This window comes from Meriones unguiculatus, chromosome 18 (genome assembly GCF_030254825.1).
Source record: "Meriones unguiculatus strain TT.TT164.6M chromosome 18, Bangor_MerUng_6.1, whole genome shotgun sequence".
NCBI classification, from domain to species: domain Eukaryota; kingdom Metazoa; phylum Chordata; class Mammalia; order Rodentia; family Muridae; genus Meriones; species Meriones unguiculatus.
Window position 1 is genome coordinate 6,208,705 of NC_083365.1, and position 16,850 is coordinate 6,225,554.

Consider the following 16,850-nt stretch of genomic DNA (forward strand, 5'->3'; position numbering starts at 1 on the left):
TCCCAGAAAATGGAGAAGTTGGGGCCAGAAAACCCTAGTTTAGGACGTGAAGCTGGGGGCTTTCTGGAAGTGGTTATTCTGACCCCATGCAATCCACACAATCTACCGCTTTCTGCGGGTTTGGGATGAGGGACAGGGGCTTGAACCGGATGGACCGGGAAGTGTGCGTTGGCTTTTCGGTGGGGACAGAGGAGGTGTGACACTTTGCCTCCGTTCTGCCTTCGGGCAACCGTGGGCAGCCCTGTGCGCTCACGCCCAGCCCGTGTTCCCGAACAGACGGCGCTGGGTTCCAGAAGGGCGCCAGGAGCCTGAGGTCCAGTCCCGGCCGCAGCCTTCCGGCCGGGGGCCACGTGGCCGCGCCCGGCCGGGGGCTCGCCTCCCCCTCTCGCCGCCCCGGTGACTCAGGCCGCAGCTGCTCCCGCGTCACATGAGCGAGGCTGGCGGCCACCCCGTGGGGGCGAGGGGGCTGGAGCCGGGGCGGGGCCGCGGCGCGGGCGGGGCGCGAGCGGGGGCCGCGGAGAAGGCGGCCGAGCCGCGGCGGGAGAGCGTCGGGGAGCGTCGGGGAGCGCAGGTGAGGCCTCCGCGGGCCGCGGCGCCTCCGAGAGCAGCCCGCGCCCCGCCGCCGCCCCGCGGCCCTCGAGCACGTCCGCCCGAGTCCGCGCCGCCCGCGGGGCGCCCGGGGGGAGTCGCGGCCGGGAGGGCGGGCGTCGGCGGGGGTCGGGCCGGCTCTCCGCGCGAGCCCCGGGGCCGCGGAGGGGCCCGGGAGACGTGGACCCGGCCGCGGGCTTCCGGGTGGGAGGGGCCGCGCCGGGAAGGCCGCGAGGGCCGGCGGGGAGCGGCGGCCGCGGCGGCCCCGCGGCTGGTCCTGACCCTCCCTCGCCCTCTCCGCGGCCCCAGGCGCTGCAGCCATGGCGGTGGAAGGAGGAATGAAGTGCGTCAAGTTCCTGCTCTACGTTCTTCTGCTGGCCTTTTGCGTGAGTAGTGCGGGAAGAGGGACGACGGGGCACGCCGGCGGGGCGTGGGGCGTCTTGGAGCGGGAGCCCTGAGGGGTGAGGGATCCAGCAGGGAAGGCAGCTGGAGGCCAGATGTGGAAGGAAGAGCTGGAGAAAGGGCCAGAGGCCGAACGAGCTCCCCTCTAGCTTTCCGGGACCTCTGTGGAGAGTTTGGATCGAGAATGGCCACCCTAGATTGGCAGCACCCCCACCCAACCCCCTCCTGGCCCTTCCTGTCTGGTGACCCAACCATTTGTGATATGGGGTAGTGGGGCAACCTGCCAACGGTCTGATAGTATCGCCACGGGGCTGCCCCCACTCCTCACCCTGTTGATTCTTGGCCATTCTTCTGCCCTCTCATCTATTGCGGGAGGAAGGGCTCTGTCCACCTTAATTTGCTCCTGCCCTGAGAAGATACTGTTGGTAAGGAAAAGGGCCACTCTTACCCCCCCTCCCCGCTTCCTGGCCTAGCTAGGACCTTAGTCACTGGAGTGCGGGGCGGTTCTAGGAGAGTCTAGCAGGGAGTCCATGGAAAGGAATGCACATCCCGGGCTGACACCTCCTGATTCCCTTCTTCCTGAGTACCTTGGACAATTTCCCAGCCTGCACTGCGGGGCAAGGGTGGGCAGACGTCCTGTCCTCTACAGCCAGTATTTCCTGGAGGTGTAAAATCTGTTTTCTGGGTGGGGGTCGGGTGTGTGGGCTACTGGACTGCAGATCTGACCTAGTCCTCATCTTTTCCCCAGGCCTGTGCAGTGGGACTGATTGCCATTGGTGTAACAGTTCAGGTTGTCTGGAATCAGGCCATTAACCAGGAGACTGTCCCTGGCTCCCTGTTGCCTGTGGTCATCATTGCAGTGGGCGCCTTCCTCTTTCTGGTGGCCTTTGTGGGCTGCTGTGGGACCTGCAAGGAGAACTATTGTCTTATGATTACAGTGAGTGGGGTGTGGGCCAGCATGACTCTTGGGACTACCAGAGGGCATTTTTGTGGTGAGGGGCTGGGTGAACAACACCAGAAGTGTCCCAGGAATTGACTTCAGACCCAACTCACTCCTGTCCTGTCCCCTTGCAGTTTGCCATCTTCCTCACTCTAATCATGCTTGTGGAGGTGGCTGTGGCGATTGCTGGCTATGTGTTTAGAGACAAGGTAAGCAGGGAAAAAGTGGAGCCCGGCCTCAACTTGCTCTGGGACTTGAGGGCCTGAATTCTGCTCTCAACAGCACTTTTCCCTACTCTTAGGTGAAGTCAGAGGTTAATAAGGAATTGCAGCAGTACATGCAGAATTACCTCAAAGACAACAAAACAGCCCCAGTTCTGGACAGATGGCAGAAAAAAGTGAGTGGGGTGGCTGGGAAGAGGGATAGTGGGGATGGAAGATTCTCATCTCTGGAGTAAAGTGGAGGTTCGAGTTAGAAACACTCCCTCCCATCCCTCCTTCCTCTCCTAGTTTGAGTGCTGTGGGGCTACTAACTACACAGACTGGGAGAACATCCCTGGTATGGGCAAGGACCGCGTCCCTGACTCGTGTTGTATCAACATCACTGTGGGCTGTGGAAACGGTTTCAAGGAATCCACGATCCATACCCAGGTAGGGAGAAGACATTAGATGAGGGAAACTTGGGAAATGTTTCTGGAGGCAGGAGAGATGAAATGGGATCAGGGTTGGATAGGGGTTGGAGGAAGGGAACTGGAAGAGAGGCAGGGAGGTGGGTAGGAAGTTTCTGTTGCCATTCATTGTTGCCTCTTCAGGGCTGCCTGGAGACAATGGAGATCTGGCTGAGGAAGAATATCCTGCTGGTAGCCGCAGCAGCCCTGGGCATTGCTTTTGTGGAGGTAAGAAATGCTGTGGTTTGGGGCTCTGAATCAGCCCCAGGCAGTTGGGGAGCAGGAGGCCCTGGCCTGGGAACAGTGGCCCTTGGCTGGGTCTGGAGAAGCCTGCCCTGCCTCCTCTCCACCCTCATCTCATTTCCACCTTTTAGGTCCTGGGAATAGTCTTCTCCTGCTGTCTGGTGAAGAGCATCCGAAGTGGCTATGAAGTAATGTAGGGTGGGATTTGGATATTATCTAAGGGAGTGGATTCTCCAGGTTTTTCAATTAAACGGATTATTTTTTCAGACCTAAAAAGGAGATGGTCTCAGTTTATCTTAGTGGTGGACGGCCCCTCCCTTTTCCTTCTCCCTATCCCTGCCCTGGGAATAGGCAGACTTTTTTTTGGGGGGGTATTTTCTTGAAGGTGTTGGTCGGGTTGGCAGTGACAGAAGTGGGGTCCAGAGGATGATGTGTCTGAGGATCCTTCCAGACCCCTGGTTTAGCTTAGCCTTCAAACTGTGTTCCAGGAGCGTTCATGAGGCTATCTCCTGCCTAAGTCAAAGAGATTTTCCACCAAGGGCCTACATGGTAGAGCCTGGCCATATCTGTTTTGGATAACTTTTTGGCCTTCTGATAGTTTGAGGGCCAGAAGGAGACCTGGCTCTTTCAAGAACGGTTAAGTTGCTTGAGACCTGTATGGCCAGTGTCCCTGTTCTTGCCCTAGATAATAGGGGAATTTAGGTATTTCCTTCTTTCATGAAGCCACCCAATCTGGCTATGACCATTTCTCATCACTTTTCCTTCTGTCCCCAAGAAAATCAGATAATTCTGTGCCAGGTGCAAAGTACGAATTCTCATTACCTAGAAAAAGCCGAGAAAAGTGCCCTCTGGTGGACATCTCTCTAAGTGCAGCGCCAAAAAGCATCTAAGGTGGCAAGGCGGTCACCTGACACCGCCCAGTGGACAGTGGAAGTTTTGCAGGCAATAAACAGGGCACAGAGTTGGGGACTTGGGTAGCTTCGGGATTTTAGCTACTTAAATCTTGCCAGGCTCCCACCTGCACCTTCATTTCTGCCCGCTCTCTGTTTTAAAGCAAGACATATTTATTGTGTCAGAAACCAGGCAGCACCACAGTGGAGACAGAAATAAATGCCGTGCTCTTCAAAATCAGCCTCTTGCTGTAGAGCCAGCATCAGTAGATTGACCGGGCGGGCCGGGGAAGGACCCAGGTGAGCACAGCATCCACAAGCCTGGCTGGAAGGTAGGAGGCAGGCAGCCAGAGCAGCTTGGCATCCCAGCCGGGGCTGTAGCGGGTTCGGGGGTGACGCGCAGTCAGGGCGTGCTCCAGGCAGCCTGTCACCTTCGTAAGGTCTGGGTCACAGGCCAGGTTCAAGAGGCGGCGCTGCACTTGCAGATCTGTAGCTTGGAAGAGACTGTTAGTGTGCACGCTCACCCCCCCCCCCCCCAGGGTAGCCATCTTCCGGATCCTTGGGAGGTGACAACACTCCTCCGCCTGCCCTGTTCTTCCCTTTCTGGCCCTCTCTTTCCCCATCATGCACCCAGTGTGGGCCCAGCTACTCACAAGCAGTGAGGAAAGTTTCCCCATAGTGGGCCTGTGTAGCTGGAGGCAGTCGGGCCCAACACGCCTTCAGGGTGTTCTCCAGGCTCTCCAGGTTGGTCACAGGGGTTCGGAAGCAGCCAGGTTCCACAATGGAGACTTGTACTCCGAATGGAGCCATGTCCCGCCTGGAGGGGGGGTAGAGGGGTCTCTGTGTTTTCCTGGGTCTCCAGGAGGGTGGACTCTAAGGTGGAAAGGTGTCCCGGTGTAGGGAATGTGTCCTGATGAGGGACGATTGCTGGCTGGCTGGGATGTTTTTGCTCCCTGGCAGTGAGGATTGACCTGTGTGTAGCTGTGTGGCAAGTGAGCCGCCCCAGTCAAGAGACTCGTTTTCCTTTCGGAAGAAGATTTGTTGGTTATTTTCTATGTGTATGGCTGCATAAGTTCATGTGTACCATGTGTATGCGGGAGCCATCTTTGGTCATGGAATTACAGGTTGTTCTGAGACACCTTGAAGGCTGTGAAACAAGCCTGGGTCCTCTGCAAGACCCAGACTAATCATTTTTATCCCGAGACATAGCTCTGGCTCCTTGATTTTTATTTATTTATTTATTTATTTATTTAGAGACAGCATCTCATGTAGCCCAGGCTAATCCAGAACTCTCTATGTAGCCAGGGATGACCCTGAACTCTTGGTAACTTATCTCTCTACCTCCGATGTGTTGAGATTACAAGTGTGTGCTATCATGTTAGTCTGCCTATTTTTCTCTCTTTTGTTTAAAAGGCCTCAAACTCAGGTGTCCACCTGTTTCTGCCTCTTGGATGCTGGGATTAAAGGCAGGTGCCACCACACCTGGTTTCTCTTTTTTTAAAAATTCCATTTTATGGGGCTGGAGAAGTGGCTCAGAGGTTAAGAGCGCTGTCTGCTCTTCCAGAGGTCATTGAATTCCCAGCAACCACATGGTGGCTCGTAACCATCTATAATGAGATCTGCTTCCCTCTTCTGGTAAGCAGGCACGCATGTAGGCAGAATGCTGTATAAATAATAAATAAACAAATCTTAAAAAGAAAGGGGGGGGGCTCTCCTAGAGGTGCCATGAAAAAAAAACAAAAAACAATTCATTTTATGAGACAGGGTCTCACTATGTAATCTAGGATAACCTTTCTTTTACTTAAGAAAATTCTATCCACTTTGTGTGTGTGCTCCACTGTCTGTGTGTATGATAGAGGTCAAATTGGTTCTTTCCTACCATGTCTGCCCACTGAATTCAGGATGTCAGGCTGTGGATTAAGCCTTCTCAACTACTCAGCCATCTGCTGGCTCTCATGTAGCTTCAACTTGCGATGTAGTAGAAGCTGGTTGTGAAAGTGTTAACTACAGACCTGTACCACCATGCCTGTGTGTGACGGATCTTGTTATGTAGCCCAGGCTAGCCTCAGCTCCTTGCTTCCACTCCCCTAGTTTTTGGATTATGGTGGGTGGCACTCTGCACAGCTCTCCTGCACATTTTGTCCTGTTTTCTAGACTAAGGGCTAGTGAGCTTTGCTGGGTGGGGTGCTCTGGGATCAAGCCTTATGCTGCTAATGTAGTCCAGATTAATTTAGACCTCGGGAGCCTTCTTAGTTCCCTGTTCTCTTCTTCAAAGAGAAGTAGTGTGAATGTGCGTTTGTGCACGTGTGCATGAAGGAGAGGACACTGTGTCATGTGGGTGTGGGTCCTCCAGAGCACACAGCGAGCAGCCATAACTCGTGAGCCTCTCCCTACCCTGTCCCTTACTTAAAAAAAAAAAAAAAAGTAAATTTTAAGGTACTACAGGCCAGACAAAAATCAGTGTTGTTTTTTAAAAATTATTTTTTAAAAATTATTTTTATTTTGAGACAGGGTCTCACCATGTAGCCCTGGCTGGACCAGAACTTGCTATTTAACCAGGTTTGCCTGGAACTTATAGAACTGCTCTTGCCTCTGCCTTCTAAATGCTGGGATTACAGGTGTATGCCATAATGCTTTGCAAAATTAATGTACTTTTTGTTTTTTTGAGACAGGGTTTGTGTAGCAGCCCTGGCTGTCCTGGACTCACTATGTACAGCAGACATTATGTAGACAGTTCTGCCTGCCTCTGCCTCGGGAGTGCTGGGAGTAAAGGCCTGGGAATGTACTAATATATTGTACACTTATAAGCTAACTATTTAAATGTGTAAAAACCATTATTCGCCTGGAGAAGGCTCAGCCCATCTGGTTGATAACTGCAGACCGCCAGTTCTTGATCCAGCGACATTTTCTAGCTCCCCAAACACAAGCTTGAGTCCTAAGGACTCCGTGTGAGGGGTGTAGACTGGAATGAGCTGGTAGCTGGCATGGTGGGTAAAGTAGGTACATCCCCTGCCTTGGCCTGTCTTGTAGAAATTCAAGTGGAAAGCTGTGTTCCATGATGCTGACAGGAAGAGGAGGACAGGGAAGGCGACAGGGAGATGGTGACATATCTGTTAACTGTGGTAATGAAGCCTACTGGTAGGCTCCACTTGAACAACCTGGGCCTCTGTCCCAAGTTCAGACTCCACTGCTCCTACTGTCCCGTTCAGCTCCTTCATCTTCTCACCATCTTTAAGCATTATTGTTTGAAGTGAGTGGTAAGCCCTAGGTGGAGGCACACGTCTGTGACATCCTGACTCATAAAGTACAAACCAGAGGGCACACCTGACCTGGGCATGTCTCAGTGCCCCTCCCATGGCCCATAGGAACGCTAGCCACATAGACTGGCTGAGAGAACTCAGTGAGAGATACTAGCTTTCCTGCTGCAGTGATACAGGGGCTGGCCATCAACCTCAGCAGAGAACAGACTCCTGCCAGTTCAGCATGTGTGCCACCGTGCCCATGTGTGTGTGTGCACACAATAAATATGTACAAGTATATGTGCAAATCAATAGCTAAATCAATGCCATTTAAAAATCAACGACAAAAGCCTTTCCCTAACATCTAGGCTGTGCTAGGCCTTGCACACACCTCACTTTACTCTGGACACCCAAGAGGCAAATCTCACTCTGATTGAACAGATTTGGAAGAAAAAAACAAAATACCCTGAGAAGTAATCTAGTTGGCTGTTTGGTGGCTCACACCTGTGATCTGTCCTCAGTAGGCTAAGGCAGGGGGACTGCCAAGAACTCGAGGCCAGCCTGGACTAGAGTGCAATCCTGACTCAAGAAAAGGTACTCTGCCTGGTATGGTGGGGCACACCTTTAATCCCGGCTTCTGTGAGTTCCAGTCAGGGTGACAGTGAGACTTGTCTCAAACATGCACACACCACCCCCACGATGACAATGTAATCTAAGGACACAGATCTAGCCCTGCTTCCTCTTCCGTCTCTCCTGTGTTGTCCTAGTCCCCTCTCCTAGCCTGTTTGAGTAGCTCCCCCCCCCCCCCCCCCCGCTGGAGCTTGAAGCTGTGCACTCTCACCTCAGGCTGTCGGAGAAGGCCTCCAGGCCAAACTTAGAAACACAGTAGCCCCCCCCATTGGCTGCTAGGCGACCCAAGAAGCTGGTGACATTGACCACCCGGCCCCGGGCCTGCTGTAGTAGGGGCAGCAGGGCAAGGGTGACCCCAATAGGACCCAGTGTGTTCACGCTCAGCACTCGCTGGAAATCGTCCTGTGTCAGCCATGGCGTGGGCCCCATGATACCAGCGACACCAGCATTATTCACCAGACCAAAGAGCCCTGGGGGAAGATGACAAGACACAGAGTGGGGGTTGGGGAGGTGTTTCCTTCCTGGGAGGATCTGAGCCCCGTTCCTCCCCCACAGCCTCATGGAGTCCTAGGGTTACTGTGCAGACCAGGTTTCTGGTGGCTCCGCTGCACTCACCAGCTTCTCCAACATGTGTCTTCACCCACTTGGCAACCTGCTGGACGTTCTCAGGATCGGTGACATCCAGCAGTGTTGTGTGCAGGCGGGAGGAGGCCATCTGCTGTAGGTCCTCAGCCCCAGAGGGGGTCAGGCAGCTGGCCAGGACTTGGAAGCCCTTCTGGTCAAGTTGCAGTGCCAGAAGGCGACCAAAGCCCGAGTCACAGCCAGTGATGAAGATGAAGGCATCGCTGGCAGGCAGCCTCTGCCGGTCTCTGAGCAACCACACCATTGCCCACAGCAAGGCACCCAGGAACAGAGGCAGCCACATGGTTGGATGTGATGTCCTGCAGATGGCAGCCTAGGCTGGGCAGGACAGCTTGTCATTCCCTCTACCCCTCTAGCCCTGGCCCCTAATGTCTGCTGTGCTGGTGATGCCTGGTCTGAGCAGGCAAACCAAGCAACTATGTGCTTGGCAGATGATTGGCAAGTTATGGCTTACTGTGCAGACACTGTTTTTGTAGTTAATGAAATGACCTGGACCTGCCTGGTCCTGTGTCAGACTTTCTGTGTGGGAGCACAGGGACCCGGGTTACCATTCTACTAAACCAGGAACATCAAAACCTTGAGTGCATCCTTGCTTGCTTTCAGGACCTGGAGCCTTCCATTTCAGTCCTGCTAGCCTCAGAGTCAGTGTGTGAGGCTGGACATCTTCAGTCTATGGAACCTGTTTTCTCAGTGAACTGGGCTACAAGGTCTACTAGTCCCACTTCAGTGTTGTGGAGATCAAAGGGATGACGTGTGAGGACAATACTCAAAGCTTAAAGCTCCAAAAATCACTGTACGCCATCCTTAGCTAGTCTTTATAGCAACCCAATTCCTATGACCACTTACCTCTGGGGAGAGCGGGCAGGCAGCACAATGTGCGAAACTAGCTTAAGAGACTGCTTCTAGCCTTCTCAGGCTCCCACAGCCACGGCCCAAGTCTGGAGTGGGTGGACGCTTGCTGTGAGCAGGAGTGTCAAGTGTCTGTATGCTTTGGGGAGGTGAGGGCGGTGAGGAGGAGGAGGAGCTAAGAGGCTGAAGCCTCCCGGCTGAAGCAAGGTTTTGGCAGAGGGCAGCACTGACCCCCCCCCCCCGCGCCTCCCCGAGGCTGTCTTTCTTAGACTGGGCTCCTCACCATCTTTGCCACTGTTTCCTAGAGGTGGGAACTACCAAGGATGGCAGCTGCCCCTCTCTGTGGGTGTCCCTGGATCTGTCATTTTTCTTCCTTCTCAGCCCTCAAGTGCCCCCACGATTTAATCTCCCACCTGGCCCAGCCTCCTGACACTGCTTAGCAGCCTGGAAGAGCACGAGCTTGCTCACGAGGTGAGGCAGGGGGCCAGGCTGAGGACTAAGTAGGTCTGCTCCTGCCTTAGTTCTGGTCTACAGGAAACTGAAATCTGCAAGTGCTTCTGGGCAGGCAGGTTATGCAAAAGGCACCTACACGAGGCCCAAGGAAGAATATTGTGGTAAAAGCGGTATTGTCACCCACCACCAAAAGGCACTTGTCCCACAGGAAACAAGCTCAGAGTTTGCTCAGAGCCCCCACTACCATCTAGGAGCTAGTGACTCCTTCAAACACGCCACACAGAATGGAAGCTCGTGTCTTTATTCATGGCCCACCAGCTCCCTCCCGGCCAGGAGGGTGAGGTGGGAGGGATGGGCTCTAGGCTAGGATGGGGCCGACTGCAGCTGCCCTTTGTAGACATACTCCAGGGCAGTGGCGATGGTGCGCATGTCCAGCTCGATGCTTCGGGCCCAGTTCTCCACATCCCCAATTTCCTGGGAAAGGGGAGAAGAGAACGGAGGCCAGGAGTCAGGGTGGGTGGACTATGGTCCCAGGCTGAGTCAGAACCCCCAACTGCTTTCTGTCTGTCTGTTCTTTGAGATGGATTACTGCTATGTTGCTCAGGTTGGCTTCAACTCCTGCGCTCCAGCTATGCTCCTGTGTCAGCCTCTAGAGTAGCTGGTAGTACTGGTCCACCTATCATACTTCGGGTTTTCTGAGTACTTGTGTGTATGTGTGTTAGGGACTGACCCCAAACGTGGTCCTAATCATGTGTCACTGAGCCATATCCCGAGATCCTGCCTTTTTTCTCTCTAGCTTTTCTGACACCACAGCCATAGAAGGACTATCTAGGGCCATCCCCACTTCCTCATTAACCCTGGGTCTGGGCTAATTATGAGACTGGAGACAGCCCCTGGGGGGCTCAGGGAAAGGCAGCAATGTGTTGCGCGTGACTCACCTTGAGTGCCTGGTTGAAGTTCTCTACCATTCCAATCCACTGGCCTGTTTGCTTGGCAAACTGGGCAGCCTGGACCTGCAGTGTCTTCACCTCATGGTCCAGCTTTCTCTGGTTCATGTATGCCTGGGCCACACTAAGGAGTGGAGGAGGGGAGATGTCAGCTCCTCCAGCTCCTAGGAGGTGGTTTTCAGGGGTAAGGGGCTTCTACAGTGGTGGGAGATCAGCCAGGAGGGAGAACTGGGGAGGCCTTGGGATTCTGGCCTTTTCTGGATATGACCCAGATGAGGCAGGCTCCTTCCTCCAACCCCAGGGTTACCAGGAAAGCCAAGTTGGGAGCTGACTACAAACAAACCATCTCCTATGCTCTCAAGAAGTTTCTGTAGCTGAGATGGAATAGGGAGGGTTAACCTAGGGACCTATCCCTGAGGAAAAGGCTGGGAGGGAAAAGGGAGCGTGGGAAAATTCAGCAGAGGGCCACATCTGGCAGTCATTTGAAGCCCAGTGATCTATGTAAGAAGTTTCGAAGGAAACCAGCCCCTCCCTGAATCTGGGGCGGGATGGGAGAGTAAACCCCCTCCTCAGAAACCCTGGGTCAAATTAGCCTATCCCATGAGATCTTCTTGGCTCTTTCTAACCCTTTTGAGATGCAGTCATATGTAGCTCAGGATGACCTCAAACTTACTATGTGGATGAAGCTGGTTTTGACCTCATCTTCCTGCCTCTACAGTCCAAGTGCTGGGGTTACAGGCATATAGGCATTCCCCATGACATCCAACTCTCCCACCCTTATTCCTTTCAGCCACACAGATGCATGAACCCTACCCCTGTTCTTGTCTCAATCAAGGGGCTGTGCTTGCCATTACTACATTACTATTTACTATCATGGTGCTGGGTTCCATCCTCCACTAACAAATTTTGCCACCACTTTACATAATCACTGTTCCCTCTCTTCCTAGCAGATGACCTTTTCATTCTCTCTCCCAAAGCTCTAGGTCAGTAAGGAGACTCCACATCCGGTGCCCCCACCCACTGGAATGTGAGGGGGCAGAGGAGGCAAAGGGCTGGGGGTGTTCAAGAAAGTCGGCAGGGCACCTGACAAGGGCTGAGACAGACTAAGCCTTTGTTTTATTTTCTGGAGAACAAGAGCTGTGGGTAGCAACACAAAACCCTTTCTAATCTGGATTTGGCTTAGCTGCCCTCCAAGCTTTGAATATAGGGTGGCATATAGCAAGCAAATAGAAAAGAGACGTCTGGCTGGCCTCACAAATGGTAGCAAGGGAAACGCAACATGGGTGCTCTGAGAGAGGAGAGTTGTCTGGAGATAGGGTGCCCAGAGGCTCCAACCACAGCCATTCTTTCCCCTAACCTACCCTCAGGAGGAGTAAGAGTGATGACCCCAGTGCCTGCATGACTCCCTGATGACTCAGCCTCTGGATTTACATCCAGGCTGCTCTTCTTGCCCTGAGTGGAAGGCACAGTACGTGCTTCCTTTCTGCCTGCAGACAGAGCAGCATCTCTGCACTCCGCTGACTCACACAGGGCCAGGAAATCGCCTCAAGTCTTGCTATCATTGGTCTTCTCACTGAGGGGTGAGGTTGGGGGTAGGGTCTCTTGAGACCCAGAATGAAGAAACAGCTTGGTTTTGTCACAGCTCTTGGCATAGGCTCTTCCTACTTTTACCAGCTGTGCCATCTTGTTCCTGCCATTTGTTTCCCAGGCTTGCCAGAGAGTAGGAGGTGAGGAAGGAAAGAGGGTATGTGGTGAAAGAGGTTGTCCTTCCCTCCCACCCAAGGGACAGCTGGACTTAAAAGGGTGAGTTAGCCAGATGGCATCAAGTTGTACCAGGAAGTTAGTGTGGGGAAGGGGAATTCTGGCTGTTTTTCTGACCACTGCAGCTGCTTTGCTCTCATCCAGTGTTAGGGTGTCAAAGCTGACTCAACTTTCCATAAAGTTACATTAGTGGGGAGGGGACAGGCCAGGGAGTTACTGGAGCACCTGATCCTGCAGGAGGATGGTCCAGACCCTGACTAAGCAGGGTGGATGGAAGAAGCTGGAGCTGAGGGAAGAGGTGCATACCCCACATTGAGGTGATCCACCAATGCTTCGGTCAGGCAGGTCGCCGCAGTGATGGCCTCTCGCCTCCTCTTCTCTGGGAGAGGGGGAAAGGGATTGGATATTTGAGAGGTGGTGCTAATGGGTCTCCACACGCTTGTTACTGTTCTGGAAACTGCCAACTAATGTCAGACCTTTTAAAAAGAACATCCCATACATAAAACAAACCCCTTTATTTTGGAGGTGAGGAAACTGGCACCCTTAAGAGGGGACAGGACTCCGTCACGCACGCCCAGGTTTTCCTCAGAAACCTTTTCTCTACTACTCTGGGCAACGGTTTGGCAACTCCATGATTCCCAATCCGGGCCTTAGGAAAGCCGCGCTTCCTCGCGTTAGCTGTGCGGCAGATCCGCTGGAATCCAGCCGCTCCCTGGGCGGTTCCCAATTCCCTCCCACTTCCGGGGTGAGAGGCTGCCAGGGCCAATGGGCACCGCGTGTCAGGAGCCAGGGGCTGGGCCCACACGCTGCCCGGGCGGGATTGGGGGAGTTGCCGAGGGGACCCGGGAGTGCGGAGGGCACCGGGGCGGGTTCCCTGCCCTGCTCCCTGGCCGCCCGCTAGCCGGCGCCCTCGCCCTGATCTGGGAGGTTACCCGAGGTCCGGGCTTCCGGCAGAAGCTAGGCCGCGGCCGACGGGACACTGCGCTCACCCTGCAGCTCCTTGCGTTCATTCTGCTTGGCCTGATGTTCTTTGAGCAGGCGGGAGAGCATAGTCGACTCTAGCTGTGTGCGGACGCGACAGGCCCTTCCGTAGGGCTGCGGGAGCTAGGCTGCGCCTCGGCTCGCAGTCACGTGATCACCGCGTCACGTGACACGGAGCCTTCCTCCCCGGGGAATAGTGGAACAGTGGAGCGCCAGCGGAGGGTCGGCTGGCTGAGCTGCTGTTAACGGGGCTCAGCTTTCGGAGTTGGTCAAGCTGAAGAGCCAGTTTTCACAGGCTCTGGCTTCAAGGCCTAGAGAGGCTTGATGTCCTCATGCTGCCGGTTCTGTTTCTGGGGTAGCAAAAGCTCTACGAACTCATTGAAATTCTTTTTCTTCCCTCATCTTACCTCCTGGCAGTGCTGGCCGGCTGTCAGTGGTTTCCAAGTGCCCTTTCCCTAGAAGAGAATGCTTTCTGTTCTTTCTCAGCACAACACTAAGGTTCCCTCAGCTCTGGGTGATCACTGCAGAGAAGTATTTCAGGCACCTCAAGCGGCCTTCTAGGGAGCTTTGCTAACGTTGCGGGTTCTGAGTGGGGAGCCTGCAAGCCCATCCCTGTCCTTTTGTGGTCAGGGAATGCGAACCCATTTTAGTCCTGACAGAAGCGTGCGTGCTACTGCCAAAGCGAAAGGTAAATTATACAGTGCCTCTCCGACTAAGAAGGAATGCTTCCAGGCATTCCAACGAGAAAAGTTATAAACACCATCAATTTATTGCTGTCGTTAACAGCCTGCCTGTCCGTCTGTCTGTCGGTCTCTCGGCCCCTGTGCTTTTCAGGCCTGGAATCAGGAACCTTCTGCTTCAGCCCCACAAGCAGCTGGGACTTTGGGGTGCGTTACAGGTGTGCAGACACACCTGGGAGTGGTGGCACGTGCCTTTGATCCTAGCATAGTGGCGGTAGAAGCAGGGGGATCTCTGTGGATTCGAGGCCAGTGTGGTCTACATAGTGAACTCCAGGGCAGCTAGGACTACCCTGTCTTAAAGCAAAAGCAAACAACCGCAGAACCAAAACAACGACAACAACAAAAAAACAAATGTGGAAATATGCTGGGCAAAGTTTGGTCAATTTGCTAACTCATCCTGAACTTTAGTTTTATTGTCAATCAACTAAGACGATTAAATTAATTTTTTAGCTCTGATTAAAGATTAGAGCCTTGCGGAGGAATTTGTAAAAATACTGCCATCTATGGTATGCTAATGCAAACCTGTCAGGAGGCTGATGGAAGAATGGAGAGTTCCAGATCAGGTTCAGTTACATAGCAAGATCCTGTCTCAATTGAAAAGAACTCTTGACCCCACTGTTATTATAGATTCTCTGAAAGATAAATTATATATATATTTATATTTTTTTCAGATGGTTCTAACGTGCACTCAGAGCTGGGTTAACACATGTCTGTGTTTATAGCTTTGTCATTTACTGATTTTCTGAGTTATGGCACAGATGAAGTTGATTGCTTGTATTGGCTAGCAGGGAAGGACAGATGGGTGCAGAACAAATTTGAATATTCTTCCTGAAATGTTTCGTAAGAGTTGAGAAGTACTGACCCACTGATGTATTCAGCTATTTTATCTGTTTTTTTTTTTTTTTTTTTTTTTTTTTTTTGTGTGTGTGTGTGTGTGTGTGTGTGGTGGTGATACATGCCATGGTATGCATGTTGAGGTCAGAAGACAACATTAGGGGGCCAGTTCTCTCTTTTTAACGTATGGGTCCTGAGGATGAAATTTCGATCTTCCTGGCCCTCATTCGGCTATTTGAAGAATGGTATCCTCCACCTGGGAAATGTGTTACCATCAAAGGACGAATGAGAAGCTTGAAACTGTTAGATGACAGCAATAAGCAGAACTTCATTAACTGCCAAAATAACATTTAGAAGCTTTTATTTTCCATCTTTTATTATGTGTATGTGTGTATAGGCACACCATGCCATGCAGTCCAGAAGAGGGCACTGGATCCCCTGGAGCCGGAATCCAAGGCAGTTATAAAGTCACCTGATGGGGTGCTGGGAACCGAACTCAGGTCCTCTGGAGGAGTAGTACAAGCTTTTAATTCCTGAGCCATCTCTCCAAGTCCCCAGGATAAAAATTTTCAGTAGGGACTGGACTGGGATGTAGCTCAGTGGTGGAGTGCTTGCCTAGCGTGTTTAAGGGTCCAGGATTAATCCCCTGCACTAAATACACACAAAAGCTAAATAAAAAGGTTGGATAATAAGTATGTATCTAAATGCTTATAGGTATATCAGAAACATTTTCTGAACACTCATGGTAGCCAAGCACTTTGTGTGTTCATTTAATTCCTAGAACAATTTGTGAAATATTTCTGTCATCTCTAATATGCAGATGAGGTATCTGAGGTAGAGAACAGTGAGTGACGGAGCTCCTAATAGGCAAATCCAGGCTAACTCTAAAGCCTGAATCTGTATAAGCCCTGGAAGAGACCCCAAACACTTCCCCAAACACTTCTCAGGAGTTTTTTGGGTGTGAGCTAATGGGAATCCTGGCAGGAAGGCGTGTTCGGGAAGAGGCTGTGCTCTATAGAAGGGCCAATCAATGGAAGCAGGAAGAGTGGGAGCACCACAGGGCAGCGAGGCCTCTCCACCCCCTCCTGCTCTGGCTCTTGCTTTTAACTGCAGTGAGCAAGCAAAACAGAGGCAGAATGGAAGATGCCTGCTGCTTCTCTCCCTCAGCTCTGGTGCTTGAGAGAGAAGGGCTTGGGTTGGTGGGGGTGCCAGGAAAGAAGCAGGAATTAAGTGATGTGGCAGGGAAGGTGGGGGCTGATGAGCCGGCTGGTGTTGGGGATTTCAGGAGTGACTCAGAGGAAGCTTCAGGATCATCTCGTATTCCAGTCACCCGCCTTGGCACAACTTCCTGACGTTTTCACATTAGAGACTGCCAGGATGCTACAGACAGCAGTCTCTGTCTTTCTTCCCCACATACTGGCTGGGCCATGGACATAGGGTACCTCTATCTGGGGACTCCTCCTGATCGCTCCAGGCTTACCTTTCATCTGGTTTTGGCTGGGCCCTTAGTATTTACTGTGTGACTCTAGTTTCTGCTGGAGCTGAAGCTCATTGGCTTCACCCAACTTTGGTAAAACGGGACAAAAGTTGCACACATCTCCAGAGGATGGCTCCTCTATTTAAACACCCTCTTTCCCTCCTCTTCTGCCGTAGCAAACTTATGTGTGTGTTTGTTTGCATGCACTCGGGCTGGAGTGTGTGTGAGAGTGCATGTGTGGAGGCTGGGAGCTGACACAGCACCTTCTTCAATGGCTCTCCACTCTGCTTGTTGAGGAAGGGTCGTTTGCTGAACCTCAAGCTCACCAGTTCCGGCTAGTGTAGCTAGCCAGCTTCCCAGAGTCCCCAGGCCAACAGTCACAGGTAGTTTCCACCAGGCTTGTTCCCGAGCCACCTCTCCGGACAAATACTCACAAATTTTAAATTGGGGGAGGTAGTTCACACTTGTAATCCCAGTTCTTTGGAGGCTAAGGCAGGATGCTTGCTACAAGTTCAAGGACAGCATGGTCTACAGAGTGAGTTCCATGTCATCTTGGGTTATAGTGTG

The 16,850-nt window shown here is 52.7% G+C and overlaps 3 protein-coding genes across 5 annotated transcripts; 1 reads left to right on the top strand and 2 right to left on the bottom strand.

Moving 5' to 3' along the window:
- Nucleotides 1-430: 430 nt before the first annotated feature.
- Nucleotides 431-3,116, top strand: Cd63 (CD63 molecule). Its single transcript, XM_021660145.2, has 8 exons — nt 431-571; nt 898-974; nt 1,739-1,927; nt 2,065-2,139; nt 2,232-2,327; nt 2,440-2,580; nt 2,742-2,825; nt 2,972-3,116. Exons 2-8 carry the CDS (start codon nt 909-911, stop codon nt 3,035-3,037), a joined length of 717 nt encoding a protein of 238 aa, XP_021515820.1. The 5' UTR covers nt 431-571; nt 898-908; the 3' UTR covers nt 3,038-3,116.
- A 771-nt stretch (nt 3,117-3,887) lies between these two features.
- Nucleotides 3,888-9,448, bottom strand: Rdh5 (retinol dehydrogenase 5). Of its 3 annotated transcripts, none has more exons than XM_060371443.1 (5): nt 9,088-9,448; nt 8,215-8,554; nt 7,811-8,069; nt 4,384-4,547; nt 3,888-4,223 (listed from the first exon to the last, which is right to left on the bottom strand). In XM_060371443.1, the coding sequence occupies exons 2-5, from the start codon at nt 8,522-8,524 to the stop codon at nt 3,994-3,996; spliced, it is 963 nt and encodes a 320-aa protein (XP_060227426.1). In that variant the 5' UTR covers nt 8,525-8,554; nt 9,088-9,448; the 3' UTR covers nt 3,888-3,993. The 3 variants fall into 3 exon arrangements, with proteins under 3 accessions (XP_060227426.1, XP_060227425.1, XP_021515834.1); XM_060371442.1 differs by having other exon boundaries at nt 8,215-8,559; nt 9,088-9,447; XM_021660159.2 differs by having other exon boundaries at nt 3,888-4,217; nt 8,215-8,559; nt 9,088-9,437.
- Nucleotides 9,449-9,828: 380 nt separating this feature from the next.
- Nucleotides 9,829-13,397, bottom strand: Bloc1s1 (biogenesis of lysosomal organelles complex 1 subunit 1). Its single transcript, XM_021660161.2, has 4 exons — nt 13,241-13,397; nt 12,558-12,630; nt 10,482-10,614; nt 9,829-10,017 (listed from the first exon to the last, which is right to left on the bottom strand). Exons 1-4 carry the CDS (start codon nt 13,299-13,301, stop codon nt 9,907-9,909), a joined length of 378 nt encoding a protein of 125 aa, XP_021515836.1. The 5' UTR covers nt 13,302-13,397; the 3' UTR covers nt 9,829-9,906.
- Nucleotides 13,398-16,850: the final 3,453 nt, after the last annotated feature.